This window comes from Rhinolophus ferrumequinum, chromosome 26 (genome assembly GCF_004115265.2).
Source record: "Rhinolophus ferrumequinum isolate MPI-CBG mRhiFer1 chromosome 26, mRhiFer1_v1.p, whole genome shotgun sequence".
NCBI classification, from domain to species: Eukaryota; Metazoa; Chordata; class Mammalia; order Chiroptera; family Rhinolophidae; genus Rhinolophus; species Rhinolophus ferrumequinum.
This window is the reverse complement of record NC_046309.1, coordinates 7,116,738-7,141,149: the sequence shown is the minus strand read 5'-3', so window position 1 is coordinate 7,141,149 and position 24,412 is coordinate 7,116,738. Positions and strand designations below refer to the sequence as shown.

General features: G+C 39.1%; 1 protein-coding gene across 2 annotated transcripts in view; it reads right to left on the bottom strand.

The window, feature by feature from the left end:
• TPK1 (thiamin pyrophosphokinase 1) overlaps positions 1 to 24,412 on the bottom strand; it is a 265,356-nt gene that overhangs the window by 115,554 nt on the left and 125,390 nt on the right. For both annotated transcript variants that reach the window (XM_033099184.1, XM_033099185.1), the window contains exon 6: positions 9,847 to 9,993. In XM_033099184.1, the coding sequence (XP_032955075.1) occupies positions 9,847 to 9,993 (147 nt within the window). The remainder of the gene's footprint in view (positions 1 to 9,846; positions 9,994 to 24,412) is intronic.

Sequence of the window (24,412 nt, the reverse complement as noted above, 5' to 3'; positions counted from 1 at the left end):
GGTGAACACACAATGGGATTTATAGATGATGTAATACAGAATTGTACACCTGAATTCTATGTTTACCAACAATTGTCACCCCAATAAACTTTAATTTAAAAAAATAGACACCTATATGGGATAGTGGTTTCCAAAGAAATGTCCTCCTGAAATGGCCCGAGAGATAGAATACTTCTTTTCCTGCCTCTCAGTAAGATGGGCTTAGAAGATCTGAGATTCTTGGTGCGTTTGTGCGCGTGCACATAGAGTACGTGCGTCGTATGTATGCTTGTGTGTGTGCATGAGGGTGAGGCACTTTACACCACTCCTTAGAAGAGCTCAGAATACCCAGGATGCATGTATAGTTTTAAGTGCCCTCAAATTTCAGCTCTCCTAGCTTAACTTTATTTGCACAAATTTTCCGCTTTTTGTTCCCTTTAAGTTCTGATCAGTTTTGTATCAAATAAACAAACAGCTCCCTCATTCAGGGGGGGAAACATCTTAATTGGATGTGAAGTGATACAACCCAGCCAGAGCTGTACGAAGCTCTCTACGGGGAAACTTTCACTTATGCCAATCTTCTTCCCAGAAGCTCATTTCACCTCCCTGCTGGTAACACTCAAGTCCCTTCACACCTCATTGACACAGTGTTGGCAACCTTTTGTTTTCAATCAGAAAAAGATGCTGAAGCAATGCTCCATTGAGCTAAGTATACAGGACACAGTGTACTTGTATCCCTGCCACAGGGGACTGTGTGTGTCGGGGGGAAGAGGGGTAGAGGAAAAGGTGACCCCAGCATCCAATATTCCATTACTTTACCTAGAATTGGATTATGATAAATTACGACGACAGAGCTCAGATAAACGCTGATGCTATCTTTTCTATTGTTTCACCTGCACACAGCACTCTTATGGATTGTTCCAAGTCTCCAAAACCGATTCTGTCACTCATGGTTGAAAATGAAAGGCCAATGTTCAAATAAGGTTTTAAATAGTTTCCATGGAGATTGAATTTGATATTTCTTCCCTTGCTACTTTGGAATCACTGAGGGAGGGATCACCACAGATTTTTGCTGATATGCATCTTTCTATAAACCTCCCTGAGTGAAAGACTTCTTTAAGGTCAAAAAGCATGTATGCTGTGTGGGTGGGGGGCCAGTGTCAGGGTTGTTATTTCACGCGTTTCCCCTTAAGATTTCATTAAATCCAGGTTGCTTTAAAACCTACCACCCCTGCCACCATCATCCTCATTTATTTGCTCAAGAGTACTAACACATTACCAGCCACTAAAAGAAGCTATCGTTCGCCCAAGGGAGCTTCCAACAAACTAGGAAGAGAGCACATGCCAACTGAGAAGTAAGTGGACAAAGTTCCTTTGACTCCCAATCGGGGACATCCAGACACCTGTACTTCATAAAGTACAGGGAGACAGTAATGAACACTTTTGATAGTAGAAATGATACAATTTGATTATCTAAAACTTCTTACTTATTTGGATTTGGCTAGCATTGGATGAACTAAATGTGATAATCATTTCATTTTTTATCAAAAATATGCAATTTTGTGTTTTTTAAAGTTTAGGAAATGAGAAAAATTATGTCTTAATAAATTTTGTTGTATAGATAGACTGAAGCCCATAGGAAACAGAAAAAGATTTTAGAAAGTGATGAAAATAATTCAGATGAGGGAAATTTATTCGGATGTTTATTCGGAAATTCTGTGCAGAAGATGTAATTTTGAGTAGGGCTTTAGAAGAAGAGAGGAATTTTAAACAAAAAAAAAAATTTTGTCAGAGAATAGTGGGATCAAATATGCAGAGAAAAGAGCAGTTGTAATCAGTTTGGAAACAAAACAGGAACCACTTTCTGTCGGCCATGTAACACTGACACTACAACAGACCAAGACGGGGAGATTTAAAGGTCAGACTCAAAGGTCCATCCGTGCTTTATGTCTACACCACAGGTGCCCAGGGAGAGGGGGAGAAGGGGAAAGGTCTATCAGGACTGTGGAGCTGGGGGTGGGCCCAGAGACCCCTGGTTTTGGAAGAGAATTCAGATTTAAAATAGGTTGAAAAGTAGCTCATCAGTTTAGAGTAGAACAATGCACGTCCATAGATGTGCACGCCACCTGCGTGTTTGGCATACCTGGAAAGAAATAAAGGCATGATCCCCAACATATATGTTCTTGTTTAGTTTTTGCTTTTATCTTGGAAAATAGTATCTACGAAATAAATTTGTAAGCATCGTCAATTCCCAGATTAGTCCCCAAAATTCAACTACTATAAGGGAATAAAAAAAGAGTAAACAGTACTACAAGAGAAAGTATTTCTACCTCCTTTCCCATTTAATACTCAACTGACAGTAATTTGGTTTCTATCTATATTTTGCCATGAAAATTGTGCCTTAATCACATTTCTTGCCAGCTGCCAAATTCATTATATCATTTTTATTCTTGACCTCCTTTGCTGATCACTCCCTTGCCTCTTCAAACTCTAAACCACTTGGGTTTCAGTGACATCACTTTCTTTTAGTTCTCCTATTTCTTCTCTTTAAGGTATTCCCTAGGGTTCTATCATCTGCCATTGCACTTTTCACTCCATTTCTTCCAGGGTGATGAGTCTACTTCCAACGTTTTGATTTTATCATGTATATAATAATGATTATCAAGGCGTACGTACCATCAGGCCAGGCACTTGTGAGCACGCTCTCTATTTCTATAGATAGAGACAGAGATAGAGATCCTTTTTGGCAATTCTACTAGGTTCCAAAGAGAGATTAATCTTTCTATACCCCAAAGTCAGCTGACCGTCTTCCCATTTTGATCTCTTCTTACATTTTCCATCACAGAGAAGGACAGCACCCACACCTCATCCAGACTCCTAGTCATTACACGGACTCCTCCCTCTGGGTTCCCCCAGTGAAGACTTCCGCCCACACCTCCTCACACCCTCCACTATGTTTTCTCCACACACACACTCACTTTTAAGTTTACTTATCTATGGAAGAGGAAAGGGCAGCTATGAGCTCTGTTTGGCAGGCCATTTAGAGATCTAAATGCCTAGTAATCTTTTCTTTTTTGACTCTCACTGCATGAGATCTACTTCATTTTCAGCCTCAATTTTCTTTCAAAGAAATACTACGTAAACCTTGGGCCAATTACTTTACCTTTAAGGCTTTACAATTGCTCATCTAGAAAATGATCTCTATGTCTTTACACTGTTTACACTAAATGGTTGTGTGCTACCCTACAGTTTATACTAGAGATTCTAAAAGGCCAGGCGAGAACAAAACAATATACGAGAAGAAGACATGGGGGAAGACTAAATAACGTCGATTGCAAAGAAAGGAATAATAGCTGGGTAATACGTGGCGAGAAGACTATCAGTTTGTCTAGAATTGAGATCTCCATATCTCTGTGAGAATCACGTCTCTGGTGTTAATTCTGAGGAGACTTCGGGGCACATACACGTGTGAGGCGACAGGGCCAAACCCTCAGTTCTCAGCAGACACCATCACCAAATGAGCATCATTAATATTCAGCTTCTTTCTCTCAGATTATTAACATATTTCTATCATATTCATTCCCAGCATTACAAACGTACAGTATATAAAACATTGGGAATTTATACAGTAATTGATTAATCTTACGAGAGGAAAAAAAAAACCAAACAAGCAGTAGTAAACGTGACTAAGTTCACGAAGAAGAATATTTACAACACATTTAGAAGTTCGTTCAAGTGAGATAAAACCTGACGGAAGTCTCTTCTGTAACACTACTCTCCTCCATCAGACACTGAAATAGTGAATTGGAGCCACTGAACAAGGTTTAGGATAATGTAAAAGGCACGCCTTATTAACTCTTGGACATCTCATTTCTTGGCCGTAAATCCTATTAACTTGTATTACCAACCACCATAAAACTTGCAGGTAGAAGATAATTTATGCTCAGTGTACAGAAGCTAATGTTTCTGTACTCGTGAGAAGCACAGACCAGAAAATGAGAAAGTATGTGTGAGACCTGGAGCCATTCGCACTCTGCATGGTGAGCACGGCACCGTGGCTCTGAGTGCCTGTCTTCCAAAGGAATGAGGCTTAACTAGTCACCAATATCAGTGGTGTTTCACGTCTAAGGTGTCTCTCATCAGCTTCATAAAATCTGCTCATGAAAGCTCACGGTGTCTTATTAAGAACACATTTCTGGAAGGAAAAGGGGGATGTTTCCTTTTAAGGAAGGATCTATAACACTTTCTGATTTTAATTTTCTATTTAAGAATGGCAGATGAAACTTTCCTTCAAAGGAAATGCTACCTACAGAGGTTTTCTCTCATGATGACATTTGACTAATAGGTAAGTGAAATATACCAAAACACAAGATAAAAAACCTTATATACTAAAAAACCAATCAGCTAAAAAATTCTAGGCATTTTTCCATATTTATATGGATCTGAAACTACACTACTGCCTCCCTGTTTTAAAATTCAAGTTTTAATTAACAAAAATAAGTCACAGAAAGGGGATCGAGAAGATAATAGAGATGAAAGGCTTCAGGCTGGAACAACCCAAAGAACTTTGAATGAATTGCTACAAGTCAGTCCCAAATGACAAACCCTAACTCTAACGAACGAAGGATGCTTACGCGTTTCTGTAACACACTCTCGCAAGAGTCCCATGTGTAAACTCCTCGAAAGAAACTCAGAACGTTACAGAAACACTGAGATGATTTGAAGGTAGAGAGGCTTTTTTAGAAAGACTAAGAGAAGCCCATTTTAGGCCACAGGTCTAGGGCTACCCCAGCCACTTAACAGTTCTGCAGTAGACACAGCACTAAAACATGTATCAGCCAAAGAGCTCCCATAAGATGTCTCATTCCTCCTGCTGTTATCTTCCATTTCAGACATCCTATAATTATAGGACCAAGTCTAGAAGACACTGTCCTCAAAAATAATATTCATAATAATTAACACTTATATTGAATTTTACCATTTTTGAAGTATTTTAGCAAAGCTCAATGGTAACCTCCTTGAATCCACTTAAATGATAAAGATTCTTATTGTATACAGATTTTGTCATAGTTGAAAATTCAGAGTCATTTGGTTTAATTTAGGGGTACAGTAACAAGATAGGATATACTCTTAAAGTTATCCAAAGTTTATCTTATTTGAAAATAGTATTATTGAGAATATAGGTATACGTTTATATACACATACCCACTGGCCACTGAATTACACAGTGTTTATAGATAATTGGATGATGACTTGTTTTTAATAGCTTGTCATTTGCATCTTAGTCCATTAACCCCATGAGAGAAGAACTGTAGTGCAGTGGCAAAAGTGTTTGGTCAAAACACTCTACTGTGTGACTGTGTTATCTGTCCTGTTTTCCCCCCAGTGTTGTTATGAAGCTCAATGAGATGCTTCTTGAAATAGCCACAAAATTACCTTCTTTCTTGAGAACAGCTATTTGTTGACTTTCAATTTAAAAATATGTTTTTTTAAAAAACGTACACCATTCTTTACTTGGCACCGAAGCGTAACAGATTGATTTTCTTCAGCCTAGTTCCATACAATTTGAAAACAGTTTCAATTTAACTTTATGGTGTTTCTTCTGTCCGTTCTGTAAGTCCTGATACAATGAGCAGTATCCGGACAGCCATCTTTTCTGAATATGCCCCCAGAATACTCACACTACCTAATACATCTGCATACTGTAGTAGGTATGTATTTGTAGCATATAACACATAGTTACAGGAAAATACATTTGGCAAAGCCAGTTCAATTCCAAGATGCAAGTCTCATTTCTAGGATGCAGAATGTTTCTATGCTATAATTTTGAAACAGCTTCAATTGATTTCTAGTTTTCATTAATACTGCTTAGTTTTTAGTTTTAATCACATTTCAGAAGTGAACATTTAAAGATGCGTAAAAATAATGGTAGACTAGCTGAGATTGGTTCATATCTTAAGCCCTCAAACACAATCATTTGACTTCTGCATTTGTATTCGTAATGTCTTACTGTATTCTCATCCAAAGTGACTGAAAAGCAGGGACCGAGAATGTGTTTCTGGGAAGATCCCCTGGAATCACGTGGCAAAGAGGAGCCAGGCCAGCAGTGCTGAGCCCACAGGCGGGAGTCTGTGCTGAACACGGTCACGCTACGTGACAGAGGGTGTGGTCACGTATGAGCTTTTTGCCCCACACTATGTCATAATGACTTTCTTAGGATAAACTAATTTTCTGGTTATTTCAATGAGACAAAGTTAAAATTACTAGAGAGAATCTAGAAGGCATTGTTTGGGCATGTAGACTGCAGGTACTCTCAACATGATTACTGTATGTGGCAAATGAGGGATTCTGCTTTAACAGCTAACTGAAGTTTAACATGTTTCATGAATGAAAAAATAAAATTACGTTCCTAGAAATTACATAGGGTTATGACCCAGACTTCCTTTCCAAACTTCAGTTTCTGGCAATTTGACAGAAAGTGTTCTGTGATCACACAGTGTTTCCACTTCCTGGGCCACAGCCTTCTTCTCCCAGATCGCCTTGCAGTTGGGCTGAGACAGTGGAACTGTGTTCCCACCAAAGAAGACACAAGACACGGCCAAGTCTGGCCTTTAAAAACATGGGGTACCACTTTCTAGCAATCTGATTCCCTTGTTGCAGCATGTTCCAGTTGGCTTAGATATAAAATGGAGGATGCTGCCCAAACCACACCAAATTTTCCATTAATGAGAAAAAAAACAAACAATCTCGGTTAAGTGTTCATAATTTGGGGGTTAATTATTACTGCAACATAGACAAGGCAGGGCCTGATTTATAGAGGCAGTTAAGTAGACTAGTACCCTGTCCAACTGAATTAAAAATGCTAGAAAAAATTAAAAGGATTCTTTCAAAATGAATTAAATATTTGTTTTATTTTCTTAAAAAGAGTACTCAGACTCCAAAAACTAAGTTTTGATTGAAAAAGAACATCAAATCTAACTTTCACCTTTTAAACATTGGTGTTTACCAAAACAGATGAACTTGAACTTCAGCTTCTAAGTCCTCCAAGTATGAAAGGTCATCAGGAGACAAAGCCGAAGGTCTGCCCAAGGTGGGAGTGTAAAAGGAGACTGTACCAAATAAAGCAAGACTCAGTGTAAAGATGACTAAAAATAACACTCCCACTGGACTGCCAGGAAAGCTGCCCCATCAAACCTCAGCACTCTGTAGCTGAGAAGAGGGAACAAGTCTCCCCTGAGCATTGGTAACCATAGGTCAAACACCCAGCAGAATTACCTTCAGATTTCACACCGCCTACATGGGCCAAAAGCATCTCCAACAAAATGTCCTAAGTTATCAATGTCTACAAAAAACTGGGCTACGTGTTCGCCCTGAATTCTCCTTGAACTCACTTTTAACTCACACTTCAAATAATTCCCACAGGTGAAGTTCCCAGAAACATGAGGTCATGGCCGAAAGTCATAAAACACAGAAGGAATCAAGGTTACAACATACAAAAGCAAAACTGAACATAAAAGACAGCTGACTTATAAAGACCACAGATGTTAGAATTATTCGGGCCTATAAAATAAGTATGACAATTATGTTTTAAAAAAAGTCTGAAAATGTGAGCAAAGGACAAACATATGAGAAAGAAGAATCATGGCAGGAATTAAAACTCAGTGGATGAGTTTAGCAGCAAAATTTTGGACGCAGCTGAAGTGGAAGAGAGTGAAGTAGGAAACAGAAGCAATTAAGAATTTCAGAATGGAGCCCAGAGAGAGTAAAACACAGAAAATATGACAAGAAGTTTTGAGATATGATACAATTAGAGGATCTGATATTTGTTTAATTGGAGTTGCAGAAGAATAGAAAAAGAGAACAGGGCAGAGAAAATACTGGAAAACGTAATGGCTGAGTTTTCCAAACTGAAGACAGACAGCAATCTGTAGGTGAAGGAAATCCCGTGACTCCCAGCTGAACACACTTTAGAAGTCCACAATTATACACACTGCACTGAAGGTACAAAATACCAACAACAGTGAAAAGATCTTACGAGCAGACGCCATTTTTTAGATGTGGATTTTTCTATCAGTTCACCTTCCAATTTTATTTTTTAAAATTGCTCTCCAGTTCATGTCCAATGAAGCAGACATTTATAAAACATAAATATAACTGCATCGTTAGCTAACTAGTAATCTATTAACCAGAGTGCCTACAGAGGGACAAGTCATGGTTGACTACTTTAGCCAGCCATCGTATCATTAATTCAGTACAACAAAGAAAGCTTCAATGCGTCCCAGTAGTAGAAGACACAGATACATGTCATACCATTGACTGAAGTCTTTCAATGACGTCCTATAACCTATGGCAGAACTGTTCACACTCCACTGTGTAGCATTCGAGGCTCTTCACTATCAGGATGCTGACGCGTCGTCTAGTCTTAGCTTCTGGCATTTTCCATACCGCTGCACAGAACCCCCTGCAGGTCCTACGAGGAGCCCTGCACCTCCTTCTTTCTTTAGAAGCCCCGTCTGGCTTGAATGCCTTTACCATCAACCCCCATAGCAAACATTCATTCAACCTTGAAGATTCTGCTGCAATGTAAGCTCAGTAGGATGTTCCATGAAATCAAGGGGTTTTGTCTGTACAGGTGGCTGTCGTGTCCCTGGAAGTGCCTGGCATGTAGCAGCTACTCAATAAATATTTGTTGAATTAATTGAGTGAATGAAATGTGAGTGCCCCTGTGAAGGCTTTCCTTACCACACGCAAAATCAAATTATAGAATCTTTCATCATGTGCATGCACCAGTCTTTTAACCTTGCTTTAGATTTATGTTTTATATCTGCTTCATTGGACAACAGTAACAAAGATCAGATGTTAGTATTTTTGTAAATCCTCAGCTGCCTAGCAGTGCAACAGGCAGTTGGGGGGGGGGGGGGGAACACTGCATAATTGTTTGTGGACAGCATGGAGTTTGAAAACTGACTTTTTCAGTTCCTCTTCCATATTTGACAGGAATTGTTCCAGAAAGCAAAGGAGCCACAACCCGAAATGCAAAAGTGGCTGAACGACGGTGAGCATACATTGCACCCACTATATTAACCAAACGACAATTTTAGGTAATGACATGCGACAAATGCTGGATAGTAGATGCAGTAGAAGCAAAACTATGAGTAGAACATTACAACAAGAGGCAAAAAAGGAAAAAAAAAACTGTCTCCTGTCTTTAAAAAAAATGTTAGCAAAGGATTATTTTTCAAACTGAAATTCACCAATCCACCTTATGAAACTTGTTTACTTAATAAGAATTCTGTTCTAAGTACTACGCTGATGGGAAATTTCCTTGATGTTTACCATTGGAAATGAACGACATCATCACTAAAAATTTATCCTGAGGCAGTGAAATTAATAAGCAGTCAACTTAAGAACAGTAAAAGCTATAGATTTTCTTTTAAGTGCTTAAGAAAATCAAATCCAATTTCCAATTATACTGACAACAGCGAAAATACATGAGAATTCCATTTGAAATATTTGCCAAGCTTTATGTTTCCACTGTTGAATTTTTCTCACATTCAGCTGCTCAAAATGCAAAAGTGCTAAATTTAATTCTCAGTCAATTTAATTAAAAGTCACAGGTTGGTTTTTTTGTGTGTCTTTTTTTTTCCCCCTGGGTGCAATAAAATGAAAACTTTGAGGCTTCTCCTCCACCTGTTTCCTGTTCAGTGAACTGAGGCAGTGGACTAAAGTAGACACAAGTAAACAAACATGGTCACCTTCACTCATAGTTCAAGGACACACACAGGGCTGACATTCCCTCCTCATCTACGCAAACGTTACTAGTGGCGTGGAGGCGAGGTGCTGCCGTGATGTCTACGCTTCACTTACTGGTTGGAGCAGGAAGATGAGAGACTCCTCTTGGAGGATTATGATCCGCAGAGGAGAGGTGCGAGCAGCTTGGAACAAGGTGCTCACCGACGCCATAATCTGGTCAAAACGCCCAGCGAGTCCTCCCAACGTCACAACCACGTCCACCTAAGCAAAGGAAAGTAAAACGGAGTCATGTATCTAAAGGATTTTAAGTAATTAAAGAGCATCAAGCACCTAAATAGAGCTTTCGATATGACATTTTATCTGATGAGCCATCAAGAGATGGCAGGTAACACTTCTGCTGTTCAGATGAAGGGACTGAGTTACTCGTCCAAGGAGACATAATTGGTGAGTGGCAGAGTCAAGTTTGAAGACCAGCTTCAAGTATAAATTTTATTTTCCCCATCTGCTCATGAAGCTGGAAAACTAGCCAACTCTTCCTTTAAAACTCGGTTTTTTTGTGTTCTGCCCATTTGGGATCTTCCCTGACTTGGCAGTTGGTGCCTCTTTCGCCCACTCCCGTAGCAGGACTGTGGGCACTTTCGTAACATCCTGCACTTGTCATTGAGCCTGTTTTTCAGGTTTGTCACTTGACTAGCATTTCTTGAGGATCTGTACCGTGCTGTCTTTTTACTGAACCTAGCAAGTTGTCCAAACTCTCTGTACCTTTTATATATGTTCAAGTATAAAAATTGGGTAACAATGAAGGGTTGTTGTGGGGATTAAATGAGATCACATGAGTTAATAAGAGTAAAGCATTTAGAACATGTCCTATAACATAGGATTGTTTTTAAAAAATGAGCCACTCTTGTATTACCTTTGCTATTTTTAGTAGTATGACATTTATATTACTGTTCATTTTTGTTATTGTTACACGTAGTTTGGTTAGTTACTTTTTTCACTTACCACTTTAAAGAGAGCATTTCCTATGACTACAATATAGTTTGGTTAAATGTTTCCCTTTTGCTGAAAGTACAGTTCCAGGATATTTACAGATAAAATCACCATGATGCTTTCCTTATACATATAATACAATGGTTAAAGGAGGGCTGCAGGGAAGTGAAAGGCCATGGAGTAACAGTCTCTTGCATCAAGTATCAGAGAAAGGACTTATCAGCCTAAGGAATAGGTTAACGACCACACGGCAGGAATATATAAATCAGAATGGGGTTCCATAAAAACACAACAAGTAAATTACATAGAAGAACCAAGAAGTTTGGAATGAGTTTCCTATTTCTGACTTTTTCAGAGTGTAGGGAGACTGGAAATTTTTACTTTGGATAGGATGCTTCATCACAAAGCTAAAGTACTTTAAGACAGGCACTCCACGTGTCTATAAGACTTAATACTATCTTTGGAGCTCTTTCTAGCACTCTAAGAATTCGATTTGGGGACGAGGAGGACCTCCTAATATGTAGGAAGACAGGGACCTCTGTTAATCTTCTGAGGAAAAGAATACTTTCTAAACAATTAGGCTCAGAATTGCCTAATTCTGTTTGGGGTGGCAAGTAAATGGCTTCTAGTTGTATTCAGAGGCCCTTATTATTTGAGCCACTCCAGACTAGTGGAAAAAGGCCCAGAAATTATGCAGGACCTCAGGAAGAAACTAAAGAGAATTTGCTTTAAACTAAGAGAAAGGCAAGAAAAGAAATTACATATGAACTATAAAGTGGAGAAAGTTCTATGGCTCCATAAAAAGTATTTACATGGCGTATTCCTATCCACATAATTCTAAATTCACATACGAAGCCAGGCCTGATGAAAAATAGTTTATTCACTATGCAGATTCTGGAATCCCTTTTTTATGGTCTCAATTTTTCATTACTATACTCTAAGCCTTGAGGGATCCCATAACCTTTAAGGATGAAATTTAATCCCGTCTTCTACACTCGGATTCCGTGATGAATAAGCAGTATCTGTAAATCAGTCATGGAATTTCTCAGAATAAAGAAGCAGCAAGATTCCTTCTCATCACTATTCATTTTCCCTACAGAAGTATTTAGCAAGACTGATTAAAAACATTAGAGGATCAAGGCAAGCAGCAGGCAGGCAGGCAGGGGAGGGGTGAGCCTGGGGTGCTTCTGCAGTTCTCGAGCTCTGGCTGTGAGGCCGACATCTGATGTTCAGAGACAGAAGAAGGAGATGGACACCACCCTGTGCACGGACATAGGCTTTACAAGGCTAGACTTAAGTCTTTAGGACAATAACACCACTGGGACAGTAAACACACCATTTACAGAAGCCGGGGTGATCTCTGTGGATCCAAAGCCCTGTGCATTCATTTCTAACATCACCCAGTGTATTGTCAATTTTTTAAACTTTATCTTTTCCCTGATGCCTTAAACATCCCCACCCACAGACTGTGAGCTACAGCCCAGGACGCTAAGTACACCAGGCTGATAAGGCTGGTCCCTGCCACAGGTTCCCCTTCCTGCCCTCCCCTGACTGGTACCCAGTGACATTCACACACACCAGTGAAATCCTCTCACGCGTTTGCTATCCTGACCCCCAGGAAGGCAGTTGACCCCAGGTCCTTGCTCGCTCCCCAGGCTCCCCACTTGCTTGCCTGAGCCTGCGCCCTGGGCGTTCCTCCCGTGGAGACCCAGCATGGCATGACCCGTCTCCCTCTCTCCGACCTGGGAGTGTAACAGCCCTTCAATTTCATCTGCTTCTCTGTGGTGTTACTCCCCATCTCCAAGTGTCGGCATCACACCCGTCATCAAAACAAACGAACACACAGAACGGCCCAGTGTAAGGACCACAATTACTCCTCACCACCTCCCGTCAGACTTTGTTATACCAGTTGTCACACCTGTGCACCTCTCTGCGCAGAGGCCTGTGAGTCACGCAAGCTGCAGTGTTCACCACATAGCAGGCAAGTATTTACTGAGCTTCCCCCACGCATAGAAAAACTCAGGGAAAACTGAATAAAGCAGCAAACAGCTAATTAGGCTGAGTTAACAAAAGCAGATTCCTACAAAATAGCACTTCCCTGCCTAGCAAGGCTTCCGGTAGCCAGTGGCTTTTGAAAAGACTAACTTGTTTCCCGTTTGTTACTTCGGGTAATATTTATTGTTCATTAACCACAAGTTACGTTCTAGTCTAAACACTTAGGATATATCAGTAAACAAGACAAACACTGCAGGCTCCATGGAGTTGACATTCAAATGGAGGATAATACATAATTGAAAATTATGTATATATATGTATATACGTATATACATATATATATATATGTTAGAAGTGGAAAGGTGGTAAGTGCTAACAGAGAATAACAGACTAGGAAAAGCATAACTATGGGGGGATTGGAAGGGGGGCTGCACCTTTACATAATATAGCCAAAGCAGGCTACACTGAGAAATACTAGGGTAGCAGCAAAGACCTGAAAAAGATGAGTGAGTACGCCGGCAGGTGAAATCTTGGGGCAGGACATTTCAGAGAACACACTATACGGAGGCCCTGAAGCAGTGACATGGCCCCAGGCACTTTCAAAGAGTATCAGGAGGCTAGCTGCTAGAATTAAATGAGGAACAGGAGTAGAATGGAATTGCGAGATATGTGTGGAGAGTTGTTAAGCCACTGTAAGCCCTCGACTTTTATTAGAATTAAATGGGGAGCCATTCTGAGCAGAGGAGTGACATGACCTACGGGTCTACATTTGAACAAGTCACCACTGCTGGGTGTGTTGGGAATAAACCGTGGGAAGGCAAAGGAGAAAGCCAAGAGACCAGTGAGAGGTTATCACAGTGCTATAGACAAGCACCGTCACTCCATCCAAAACTATTACCAGTGGCATCCTCGTTGCAAAACAAGACAAACAAACAAAGAAACAAAAACTCATAGACACAGAAAACAGTTCAGTGGTTACCAGAGGGTAAGGGGCAGGCGGTGGTAGAGGAGGGTAAACAGGGTCAAAAGTATAGTGATGGAAGGAGAACTGACTCTGAGTGGAACACACAATATAATGCATACATGATGTATTACAGAATCGTACACTGGAAACCTATATAACTTCACTAGCCATTGTCACCCCAATAAACTGTAATTAAAAAAAAAAACCCAATGGTCCATTCTCAGTTCTGACATTATTTGATTCACCAGCAACATCTGACTAATTCATTCTTACTTCCTCCTGAATAGTCTCTTCTAGAAAGATGGGCTTCCAGCAAACCATAATCTCTTGATCTCACTGGTTGTTCCTTGTCAGAAGCCAACTTATTAACTTTGGAGTGGCCCAGGGCAAGGTCCTTAACTCTCTTCTGTCATTACATTCCCTCCCCGGGTGCCTTATGTAGCCTTGTGACTTTAATTCTTAAATATGCATCTCCAGTCCAGATCTTTCCTCAACTCCAAGCTCCTACGTCCCACTGCTTCCCCGACATGTGTGTTTGGACACCCAGTGGAGACCTCAGAGGTAACCTGGCCTCTCCCCCAATCCCGTTCTCACACTATTCTCCCCTACCAGTTGCTCCAGCCAAAATCTCTATCATTTTTGACTCTTTTCTTTCCCTCACACCTTTATTTATTCTCTCAGGAAATTCTAGTGATTCTATCTTCAATCTGTGTCTAGAATTTCTCCACTTCTCACTACCTCTGACCTCACTGTAACCATGGCTCGAGCCACCTAAATCTGTCAGGGGTTGTGAGCCGCCATTATAGCTCACTTGAAATACTACAATAGTTTCTAACAGGTCTTTCTGTTGCTGCACTAATTTGCCCACAGTCATTCTCAATACAGTATCAAAAAATAATCCTGTTAAAATGTAAATCAAATTATGACATTCTTCTGCTCAAAATCCTCCAGTTGTTTTCCAATGTTTTTTATTAGGACCTACGAAGCCCTGAATTAGTTAATATCCAGGTATTCCTCTGACCCCCCATTCTATTTCTCTTCTCTTCCCCCTTTCTTCTTCAACTATACTTTTTTCCTCTTTTCTATGTCTTGAATACAGCAGAGTCCTTGAATACATCGTTGCACTCACTGGCTGTCCTGTCTGCCTGTAACGCCTCATTCCCACATACGCGTGTCCACATGGGTTAGCTTATTTTCTTCAGTAGCTGTCTATCTAAAAATTTCCCCTAGTAGACGTCAACAGTTTATATCCCCATTTCCTGATTTAAATTTTCTCCTAAGCAATTCTCATTATCTGACACCATGCTAAATATTGTATTAAGCTTGTCCTATTATTTGTCACCCTAATTAGACTAAAAGCAAAACGATGGCAGAGATTTTCTAGGTCTAGTGTTTGGAATGCAGCATGGAATAACAGGTGTCCAGTAAATATTTTCTGAATAAATGACAGAATGAAACAGGGGTTGAAGGATAGTCAAAGAGCGTGGCCAGTCAATCAGAGTGCTGGTGGAATTGAAGAATTGTTGGTGTCTGGTTACAAGAGAGGGAGTCAAATGTATTCAAGAGATTATGGAGGGTTTGCAAATCTTGCTATAGACAAGGTCTAGGTGTCTCATAGAATTTAGTAGCTCACAAACAGAGGTAAACAAGATAACCAGGGTTGGGGGTGAGGGGTCAAGTTCAAGGAAATGAGAAGTCAGTGTATTGGAAGGTTCATTCAAGTGTATATGGAATTTATCATGAATTAAGATAGTGTGTTGAAAAAAGTACTGGTGACCTAGATGTTAACTTCAGCAAGGCATGAGGGAAAATGACCAGGACTGAAATGATGAAAATGACTATATCAACGAGTGGTAAGAGTGATACAATCTGATGACAAGATTTGGAGCTGGAGCTTATAGGGACAATGGAATAGAACAGTGGAAATATAATGGAAAACAGATAGACAATTTATAATTTTTCAGTAGCTACATTTAAAAAAGTAAAAAGGTAAGATATATTTTATTTATGCAATATATCTAAAATGTAATTTGTGTCAAAATACAGAGGTATTGGGACAACTGAATAACCACATGCAGAAGAATGAAAGTGGACCCCTATGTTATACCACTCACAAAAATGAATTTGAATTGAAGACTTCAACATAAGACCTGAAACTATAAAACTGGTAGAAGAAAACACAGGGAATAAAGCTACTTGACATCAATTTTGGAAATAATTTTTCTGGTAATGACACCAAAAGCCCAAGCAATAAAAGCAAAAGAAAATAAGAGGGACACATCAAACTAAAAAGCTTCTATAAAGCTAAAGAAACAATCAACATAATGAAAAAGCAAGCTATGGAATTAAAGAAACTATTGCAAGCCATTTATCTGACGCATGATTAATATCCAAAATATCGAAGGAACTCATACAATTTAATAGCCACCCCCCACCAAATAATCCAATTAAAAAACGGGCAGACGACCTGAATATACATTTTTCTAAAGACGACATACCAAAAAGACCAATAAAGACCAAAAGGTATGTAAGATTCTCAATACCACTAATCATCAGGGAAATGAAAATCAAAACCACAATAAGATATTACCTCAGACCTGTTATAATAGCAATTATCCAAAAGACAATAGATGGCACAGTTTCCGAGACTATGGAGAACAGGGAACTCTGGTGCATTACTGGTGGGAACGTAAATTGGTACAGTCAGTATGGAAAACAATATGGAGATTGCTCAAAAAATTAAAAATAGAACTACCATATGATCCACCAATTTCACCTCTGGATATATGTACAAAATAAGTGAAATCAGGATCTCAAAGAGCTAGCTGCACCCCCATGTTCATTACAGCATTACCACAATAACCAAGACATGGAATCAACTTAAGTGTCCATCACAGGATGACTGAATAAAGATGTGATACATAGTACTGGGTTTCCCCGAAAATAAGACCGGGTCTTATATTAATTTTTGTTCCAAACGACGCGTTAGGGCTTATGTTCAGGGGACGTCATCCTGAAAAATCATGCTAGGGCTTACTTTCCGGTTAGGTCTTATTTTCGGGGAAACATGGTATACATAAAATGGCATATTTATTCACCCACGAGAAAGAAGGAAATCCTGCCATTTGCAAAAACCTGGATGGACCTTTATGGCAGTACGCTCAGTGAGATAAGTCAGAGCGAGAAAGACAAACACCATATGATCCCACTTACGTGTGGAATCTAACAAAACGAAGCTCACAGAAAGAGACTACACTGGTGGTTGTCCGCAGCTGAGGGGTGGGAGAAGTGAGGAGGTGTTGGTCAAAGGGTGCAAACCTCCAGTGATAACATGAATATGTGAGGTGACGAAGGTATGAAACTCTTGTGGTGATCGTTTCTTAGCACACGCATTTATCAAATCACCACATCACATATCTTAAACTTACACAATGTTATATGTCAATCACATCTCAATAAAGCTGGAAAAAATATTCAGTTATTTTACATACTTTTTTTCATACTTGATCCCCCAAATCTTCAATGTATTTTTCAATAACAGCACATGTCACTTTAGGCTGGCTGCATTTCGAGTACTCAGGTGGCTAAATGCGTCGAGTTTGGGACAGCACGGGTCTAGAAACAACACAGAGCAGTGAAGATGCCTACCCGTATCCTACGGCCCATTCTAGAAGAAACAGTGGGAGGAAAAAACAACACAACAGCACCGCTATGGCTGCAGAGAATTACTCTGGGGAAAAGTCCTTGGGAAAAAGTCCAGTTTCTGTGGGAGTCAGGTGTCAAGACATCGTGAATTGTAGTAAGGATGAGTTAGGGAAGGCATGTTGGTGAGGATGGACCATGGATTTCAGAGGGCACTATAAGGTAGGGCCTACAAAGTTGAGGGAAAGCCTAGTTTTGAATAGGCCCACCATTCTCCAACGGATGGCTGCTTGTGCTGGGGGCGAGGTAATGTGTTTTCTGCTGGTCGTGATGCATCAAGGATTCAAGGTTTGTAATTCTAAAAAGGGCTGTAACAATCCTATTAGCCCTACGGCTAAAAAATTTTAAATAATGCATTTGTACACACATACACACAAGTACCCAGCACATCCTATTATCTCATATTCTACAATATATAAAATCTAAAACATTAATTTCTAACTGATTTCTACACATTTCCTACAGTCAAGTCAGGGTATTCTTGTTAGCAAAGAGGACTGGCGGGGAAGGGGCTGCTTTTGGCTTTTCACATGCAATCATGTGTAGCGAAAAGACCACTCCAGTATGGTACACGACTTTAACAGCTATGTAACCACATACATTACATGACTTCCTTGTGCCTTTGACCATCTTGAAAGGCAGGGCTCATCTATGAAGGTAGGGGACAGACCAAATTTACTAAAATATTTTTCAAGGTTCCTTTCACTTCTCACACTCCATGTAAGGTTCTCTGGTTTCCACCAGAACAGATTCCATATTAAGCGTTTCTATTTTGTTTAGAAAATTACAAATTTAGTTTCTCATTATTTGCCTTAATAGAATCATGACAAGACTGGTTGAGGGATATATAACACCAAAAGGAGAAGCAATTTCATTTTTCTGTTATAACTGTAAAAACCGTTTAATAAACAAATGACACGTTTTTGTCTATTTGTCCTTAAAAAGAGTTAGATACAGAATGTATGACGTTTACAGCAGGGACAGTGGCTGTCAGCATATTTTAATTACATTTACTTTCTATAAATTGAATTCTGGAGATATATAAACGGAAAATTTCTTTGTGGCTCTTCTTGATAGATAACGCGACCATATAATTTAACATACAAACTGAGATACTTTTGAAAGTAAAAGAGGGGCATTGTAAATAATTGTACCCAAAATACAGTCATAAATTGGGACTAACCCATGTAAACCAAGACATGTTTGCCCTACGGTTTGATAATTAGAACTAACGTAAACATAGCCAACTTAACAAAATTCAACACGAACCACAAAAAATTGTAGACACTATTCTTAACAAGCTTCCCTTAACTTTCTAAGATCTGTACTGTACTACAGTTAAGCTTGACTAGAATGAGGAAATTCTTTGGTTCAATTGTTTGACACTCTAATTGAAAGATGGGAGACCCAATGCAGGCGACAAAGGGAAAAGACAAATAAACTGACAAAACCCAGCAGTATCAAAATGTTTTAATAAGCCTATAAAATAATTCCAGTGATTGAGGTGAAGTACGAGACACCAGAGAAATGAAAGATCTCAGATTTTATGGGATCAGAATATACTGCACTGACAAACACAGAATACAGCCTCTGCTGATCCGGGCAGCTTGTGGAAACAATACTACCGGGATCGCAGTTAAATTTCAACCAGGCCCAATGAGTCGTGGTTTAATGTAAGTCTGTTTGGGTGAGAAATAAACAATACCTCTTGCATTGGCAAGATAACAAGCCTTCCGCTCACAGATGAGAAGTCTATGAAAACTCAGGATTTTTCTCAAATACTTCTTACCCCATCCTCCCTGCTGCATCTATAATTCAGTCAGTATTGTTCTCACTTGGATAACCCCACTGGTCACATGCCTGGCTTTCTATAACCAAGTAACCTTCCACTTAATTATGAGAACAAAGTTTCTACATCTCAAATCTGACCATGCCAGTGTTCAGCTTCAAATTAAGTACTGGCTTCCCGGGATCCGCAAGGGTAAGTTCAACATGGACCCCATTTACATTCTAGACATGCAGTAATTCTCGAAACACACCACAAGATGTCAAGCCCCATTGCCTGGGCCGTCCCCTTCTCTGCCCTCCCTTGTAAAGGGTGGGATTACTCTAAGTTTTTCTAAAGGATGCCTACCTTTGCCCCTCTAAACAAAATGGACTCCTCTGAACACACAGCATTTTCATTCAACTTTGTCAAACTGTAAACATGTTGTTATTAAGAAATACCCTGAACATGTTTAAGTACAACTTCCTTTTGGACATGTTATTTTAGAGAAAAGTTTTTTTTAAAAAAAGGCAGAGGAAGGGACATATTTATGCCTGAAAAGTGAGCCATGTATACAAGCTTGTTTGCATACCATGGAAGCAATGATAAGGGTCTGTGCTGAGACTCCTGATTACTAGAAACCATGATTCTCTGGCAAAAACTTGAACATAAAAGCCCAAGCAGCTATATCCTTACTGACAGAGCCCTGGGCGCTTATGTCCCTGGGCCTTTCGGACAGCTCAGCTGGGGGGACCCCAAACTCCGTGTGCAGACTGAAGAAAGCCTAGCTGACCAGTCCTTGACACACTGGCCGTAAGTCAGCAGTGGAGGAGGCCAGGAGAGATGCACGGAGGCCATCTCCACAAGGTCCCCTCTCTACTAGTTCACTGTCTGTTAGCTTGTTAAAGGAAACATGTGAACACAGCACTGGACTTGCAGTATCGCCTGCCCTATGACATCTCAAGCCTAAGAGGTGTACCTTTAACCTTGAATACTCAGAATAAAACACCCCCCTTATTCTGGTCAGCCCGTTCTATCTTCCACTTTCAGCTGAGTCACCACCTGCACCAGGAGAGACTAGACTGGAGGAGGTTTGCTTCCATGGGGCTTCTCACCATCCGTCCTGTCAGATTTTGATCACAGCGCTACGGATGCCACATCAGCTTAAGTGCTTCACGGGGCCATCCACTCCACCACTGGCCACAGATTCTTAGAGTCACCAACTGTGTCATTCAGTTTGCATTTTTCAACCTACCTACGTACGTCTCGTGTATACAGGTAACAGATGAACGGTTACAGTTTTCATGCTTTAACTCTTTGGCAAACAAGAAGACCAAGCAGTAGCAAGTGTACACTTAAAGTCCATTTCCCAAGGTCTCTAATTCTTCCTCAAATTATTGATGGGTACACTGACTAAGGAGTTATTCTTCAAAGAAGTGTGTAACTGGTTTTATTATTATTATTATTGTCATCAGTATTTCCATCCTCCAATTCAGCTTGCACACAATCATTATGTTATTTTTCTAAATTATCTTATGACCTTCTGTTCAAAATACAGTAATGGATTACCATTACCTGCAGATCAAAATTCAAATTCTTTATTAAGAGATGAAGATTCTGAATAAGTTGACCCCACATAGCCACAGCTGACTGCTGTGACCACTTCTCTTCCTTAGAACTCTTCCTGGGTACACTGAGTTTTTCTTTGTTTACTCTCAGACTGCCATTATGAATCCATGAAAACCCTTTAATTTAAGGTAGCCCTGGTCATGACGGAGCACAGGACAATGAGTTCATTCTTAGAATAATGCGTTTTTGACTTACCCTGGAAAAGACTTAGCATTTTTTAGTTCAACATTTCAAGCCTGATTGTAACAATAGTGCTGTCTCTCCTCACAGATGTGTTCTGAGTACTAATAGTCCTTCATTACCTGGACTATAGGTGCCCAGGCCGTATCAATGAGATCCTCGAGGGTGGGATGTTTTTTCCATATAAACAAAACAACAGCGTGATATATATGTAAATGTGGAAATGTGCTGTTTTTATCCTTCCCATGTAAATATACCAAGGGATGGCAAGAGCAAATTTGCATGTATTTACATTTTTCTCTATCAGGAAGTGTACACCAAGGAGAGTGAGAAGAATAAATAAAACACACTCTGGAAGGAGAACTGACTCTGGGTGGTGAACACTCAACGTGATATACAGATGATGTATTACAGAATTGAACACTTGAAACCTACATAATTTTACTAACCACTGTCACCCCAATAAATTTTAATTAAAAAAATAAAAACACAGTCACGGGTTTCTTTCTTTCTTTCTCTCTTTCTCTTTCTTTCTTTATGTACATGATTTTACTCTATTATCTCTGCTGAAAATTAAATGCTTTGAAGAGAAGCGTCAGAAACAAATTTATAAGTAAAATTACATAGAATCACAGTCTGTATAAATAAATAACGTGGATTATAAACTCTCCTGTAGGTGATTATGGTCTCCAAATCTTTCACACTGTCAGGATATGAAGATATTTCTACAGAAAAGGAATTCAAAGATATTCCTTTTGAATTATGGGGTCACGATAAACGGAAAGATGTATAATCTGTGGTTTAGAATGCCCAAAATACCTAGAATAGCCTCTTCAACACAGGTGGTACTTAGTTTAAAATGAAAAAGCAAAGTATGAGTTACATCATATTCAGGAACAAGTAGCTATTTGGAAGTAGAGCTAGAAAGGATATTACAATTTGTATTATATAAATGTCCATAGAGGCTGATGCTTGGTAGATACTGTTTCCCTGAAAATAAGACCTAGCTAGACAATCAGCTCTAATGCGTCTTTTGGAACAAAAATATAAGATCCAGTATTATATTATATTATATTATATTATATTATATTATATTATATTATATTATATTATATTATTATTATTATATAAGACCCACTCATATTAAAATAAGCAAATAAGAACGAGTCTTATATTAATTTTTGCTTCAAAAGACGCATTAGAGCTGATTGTCTGGCTAGGTCTTCTTTTCGGGGAAACACAGTAAATGAAAAAATTCAAATCTGCATTCTGGACAACACGACTCAAAAAGTATCAGGTATTTTTCACTCTCACTAAAAATTCCCTGACATTCATGATTGCTTACCAAAGTAAAATATTTAGAATGTTTAGAGCACTAAACGACATTCTTCCCATTGTGTGGAAAATGGGTTATGAGGTAGCAGAACATGGAATCTGTATCCTCTTTCTTTAGTCATTCTCAACACTGAGCAAGTGGACAAGAGGCAATTTTCCAAACCTTTGTGCAAACGGATTGACTTCGGTAAGAGATGCTTTGTTCTCAGAAGATCAGTATTTCTGCACATGTGATCATTTTTTAACAGAAATTGTCCTATCTTGCCTCATCATGATTCGTTTTCACCCAACAATATTTCTGGCTTTGCTTCAGCCATAAAATAAGTCTTCACTGCATATTCTTATCTAAAGTGATAAATGAAACTCTCGGTCTCCATGTCTGGATGGAGTAGATTCAGCTCTTTGCAGTACTTCGGGAGCATTATTTTCCCAAAGTTTACTGGGAGAAAACTCCCTTCATTTTTTATTGACCAGTTTATAATAGGGTTATCAGACTAGCTGTATTAGGTTTTGCAATCTGGAGCAATATAAATAGTTTATGTTAATTACCCCCTTTCCACCTTCTGGGAGAATAGAGAACATTTTGATTGCAAATTTTGCACTTGGTCATTAACACTCTGCTTTCTAGATATGCATTTGGATCATTTTATAATGTTAAATGAGAATGTTAAAACGGTTACCGCAGTGACATTAATTACTAAAAGCCTATCTCTCATGTGGTAACTTTGCTTCAGCTAATACATGGATATAAAATAGCTCATCACCTTATCATCCCCAGGTGCACCTTAAATTTATAAGCAATGCTACTTGCTATTTTGCTAAGTGTATTCCATATTCATGAGTATCGTAGTAAACTGAGTGCAATGTGGGATAAAATACTTGCTCAATAATAATTTTCTCTTTCTGAAATAATTCCCTTTATGTATACGGATGCTTTAAAAAAAATCAGAATCTTTAGGGTCCATTTTATAGGCATCTAAAATCTCCAATAGAAATGGATGAGGAAATAAAATTAAAATGTAATCATTCTATTTCAATTTAGATAGTCCCATTTCCTAATGTGTTTCAAAATATCTGAATCCCGCTGTCCAATATTGGGAATTATATATATATATAATATATATGTGTGTATATATATATATATATATATATATACATTCACATATATGTTGCGAGGGGAAGATACATAGTAGATCCAGGAAAGAAGCTGGTATCTGATTTCTACTCTATGCATCCGGATTTCAGTGTGTCATCTGGTGTTATGGACTAGCACGTTGCCCGTGGAATACTAAGTAGAAGTGCTACTGGGAAAACAGACAGTCATGGATACAGAAAGACATTTTCCACTTCCGGGCATTAAGACAGGAGAAGGATGGAAAGTGAATACTACAGAAGTCCATCTTCTCTGATTTACACTGAACTTGCTGAAATATATAACACACAAAAAAATGTATTTCTATGAATATATTTCTCTTCTGATTCCTTAATTAACTGCCAGTGAAAATATATTGATCTTCTAGGTACATCCCCCATGATAAACAGTAACATCATTTCAGTACTTGAGTCATGATGTAAACTATAAGCAAATCATTTCTTAAAACATACAGATTCTATTATCATTGGGGACAATCATAATTATGGATGTAGGTAGTACCACACGTAATATGTCTTGCTAAGGGATACACCAAATGAGGAGAAATTTTATAACCTAGTAAGGATTTTCAGGATGTTGCCTTATATGTGTATTATTCTTATAGAAGTCCTCAAGATACAGTTTCCTCCTCTACCTGCAATTTCTGCAATTTCACAGGGCAGTACTGTAAGGTCATCCTCCTTCTGCAGAGAAGCACCACACCAACCTTATCTGTAATTCTCTGCATTAACAAGGCATTTTAGCTGGCAAGTGAGTCATCCAACCGAGATTCCTAGCAAGCAGATAAACGTAACCCTTGTCCCAGAGCATATAAAAAGCATGCTTCTCCTCTAGCAGGAAAGGATTAGGCTCCCACAGCTTCTGAGGCAGTGAGCTTTTTATATCCGTAGCAACATTTCCTGAGTCACTTCAAAGCACTGGGTGTATTTATTTTCTCTTGCTGCCAAGCACTATAAAAAAGATTGCT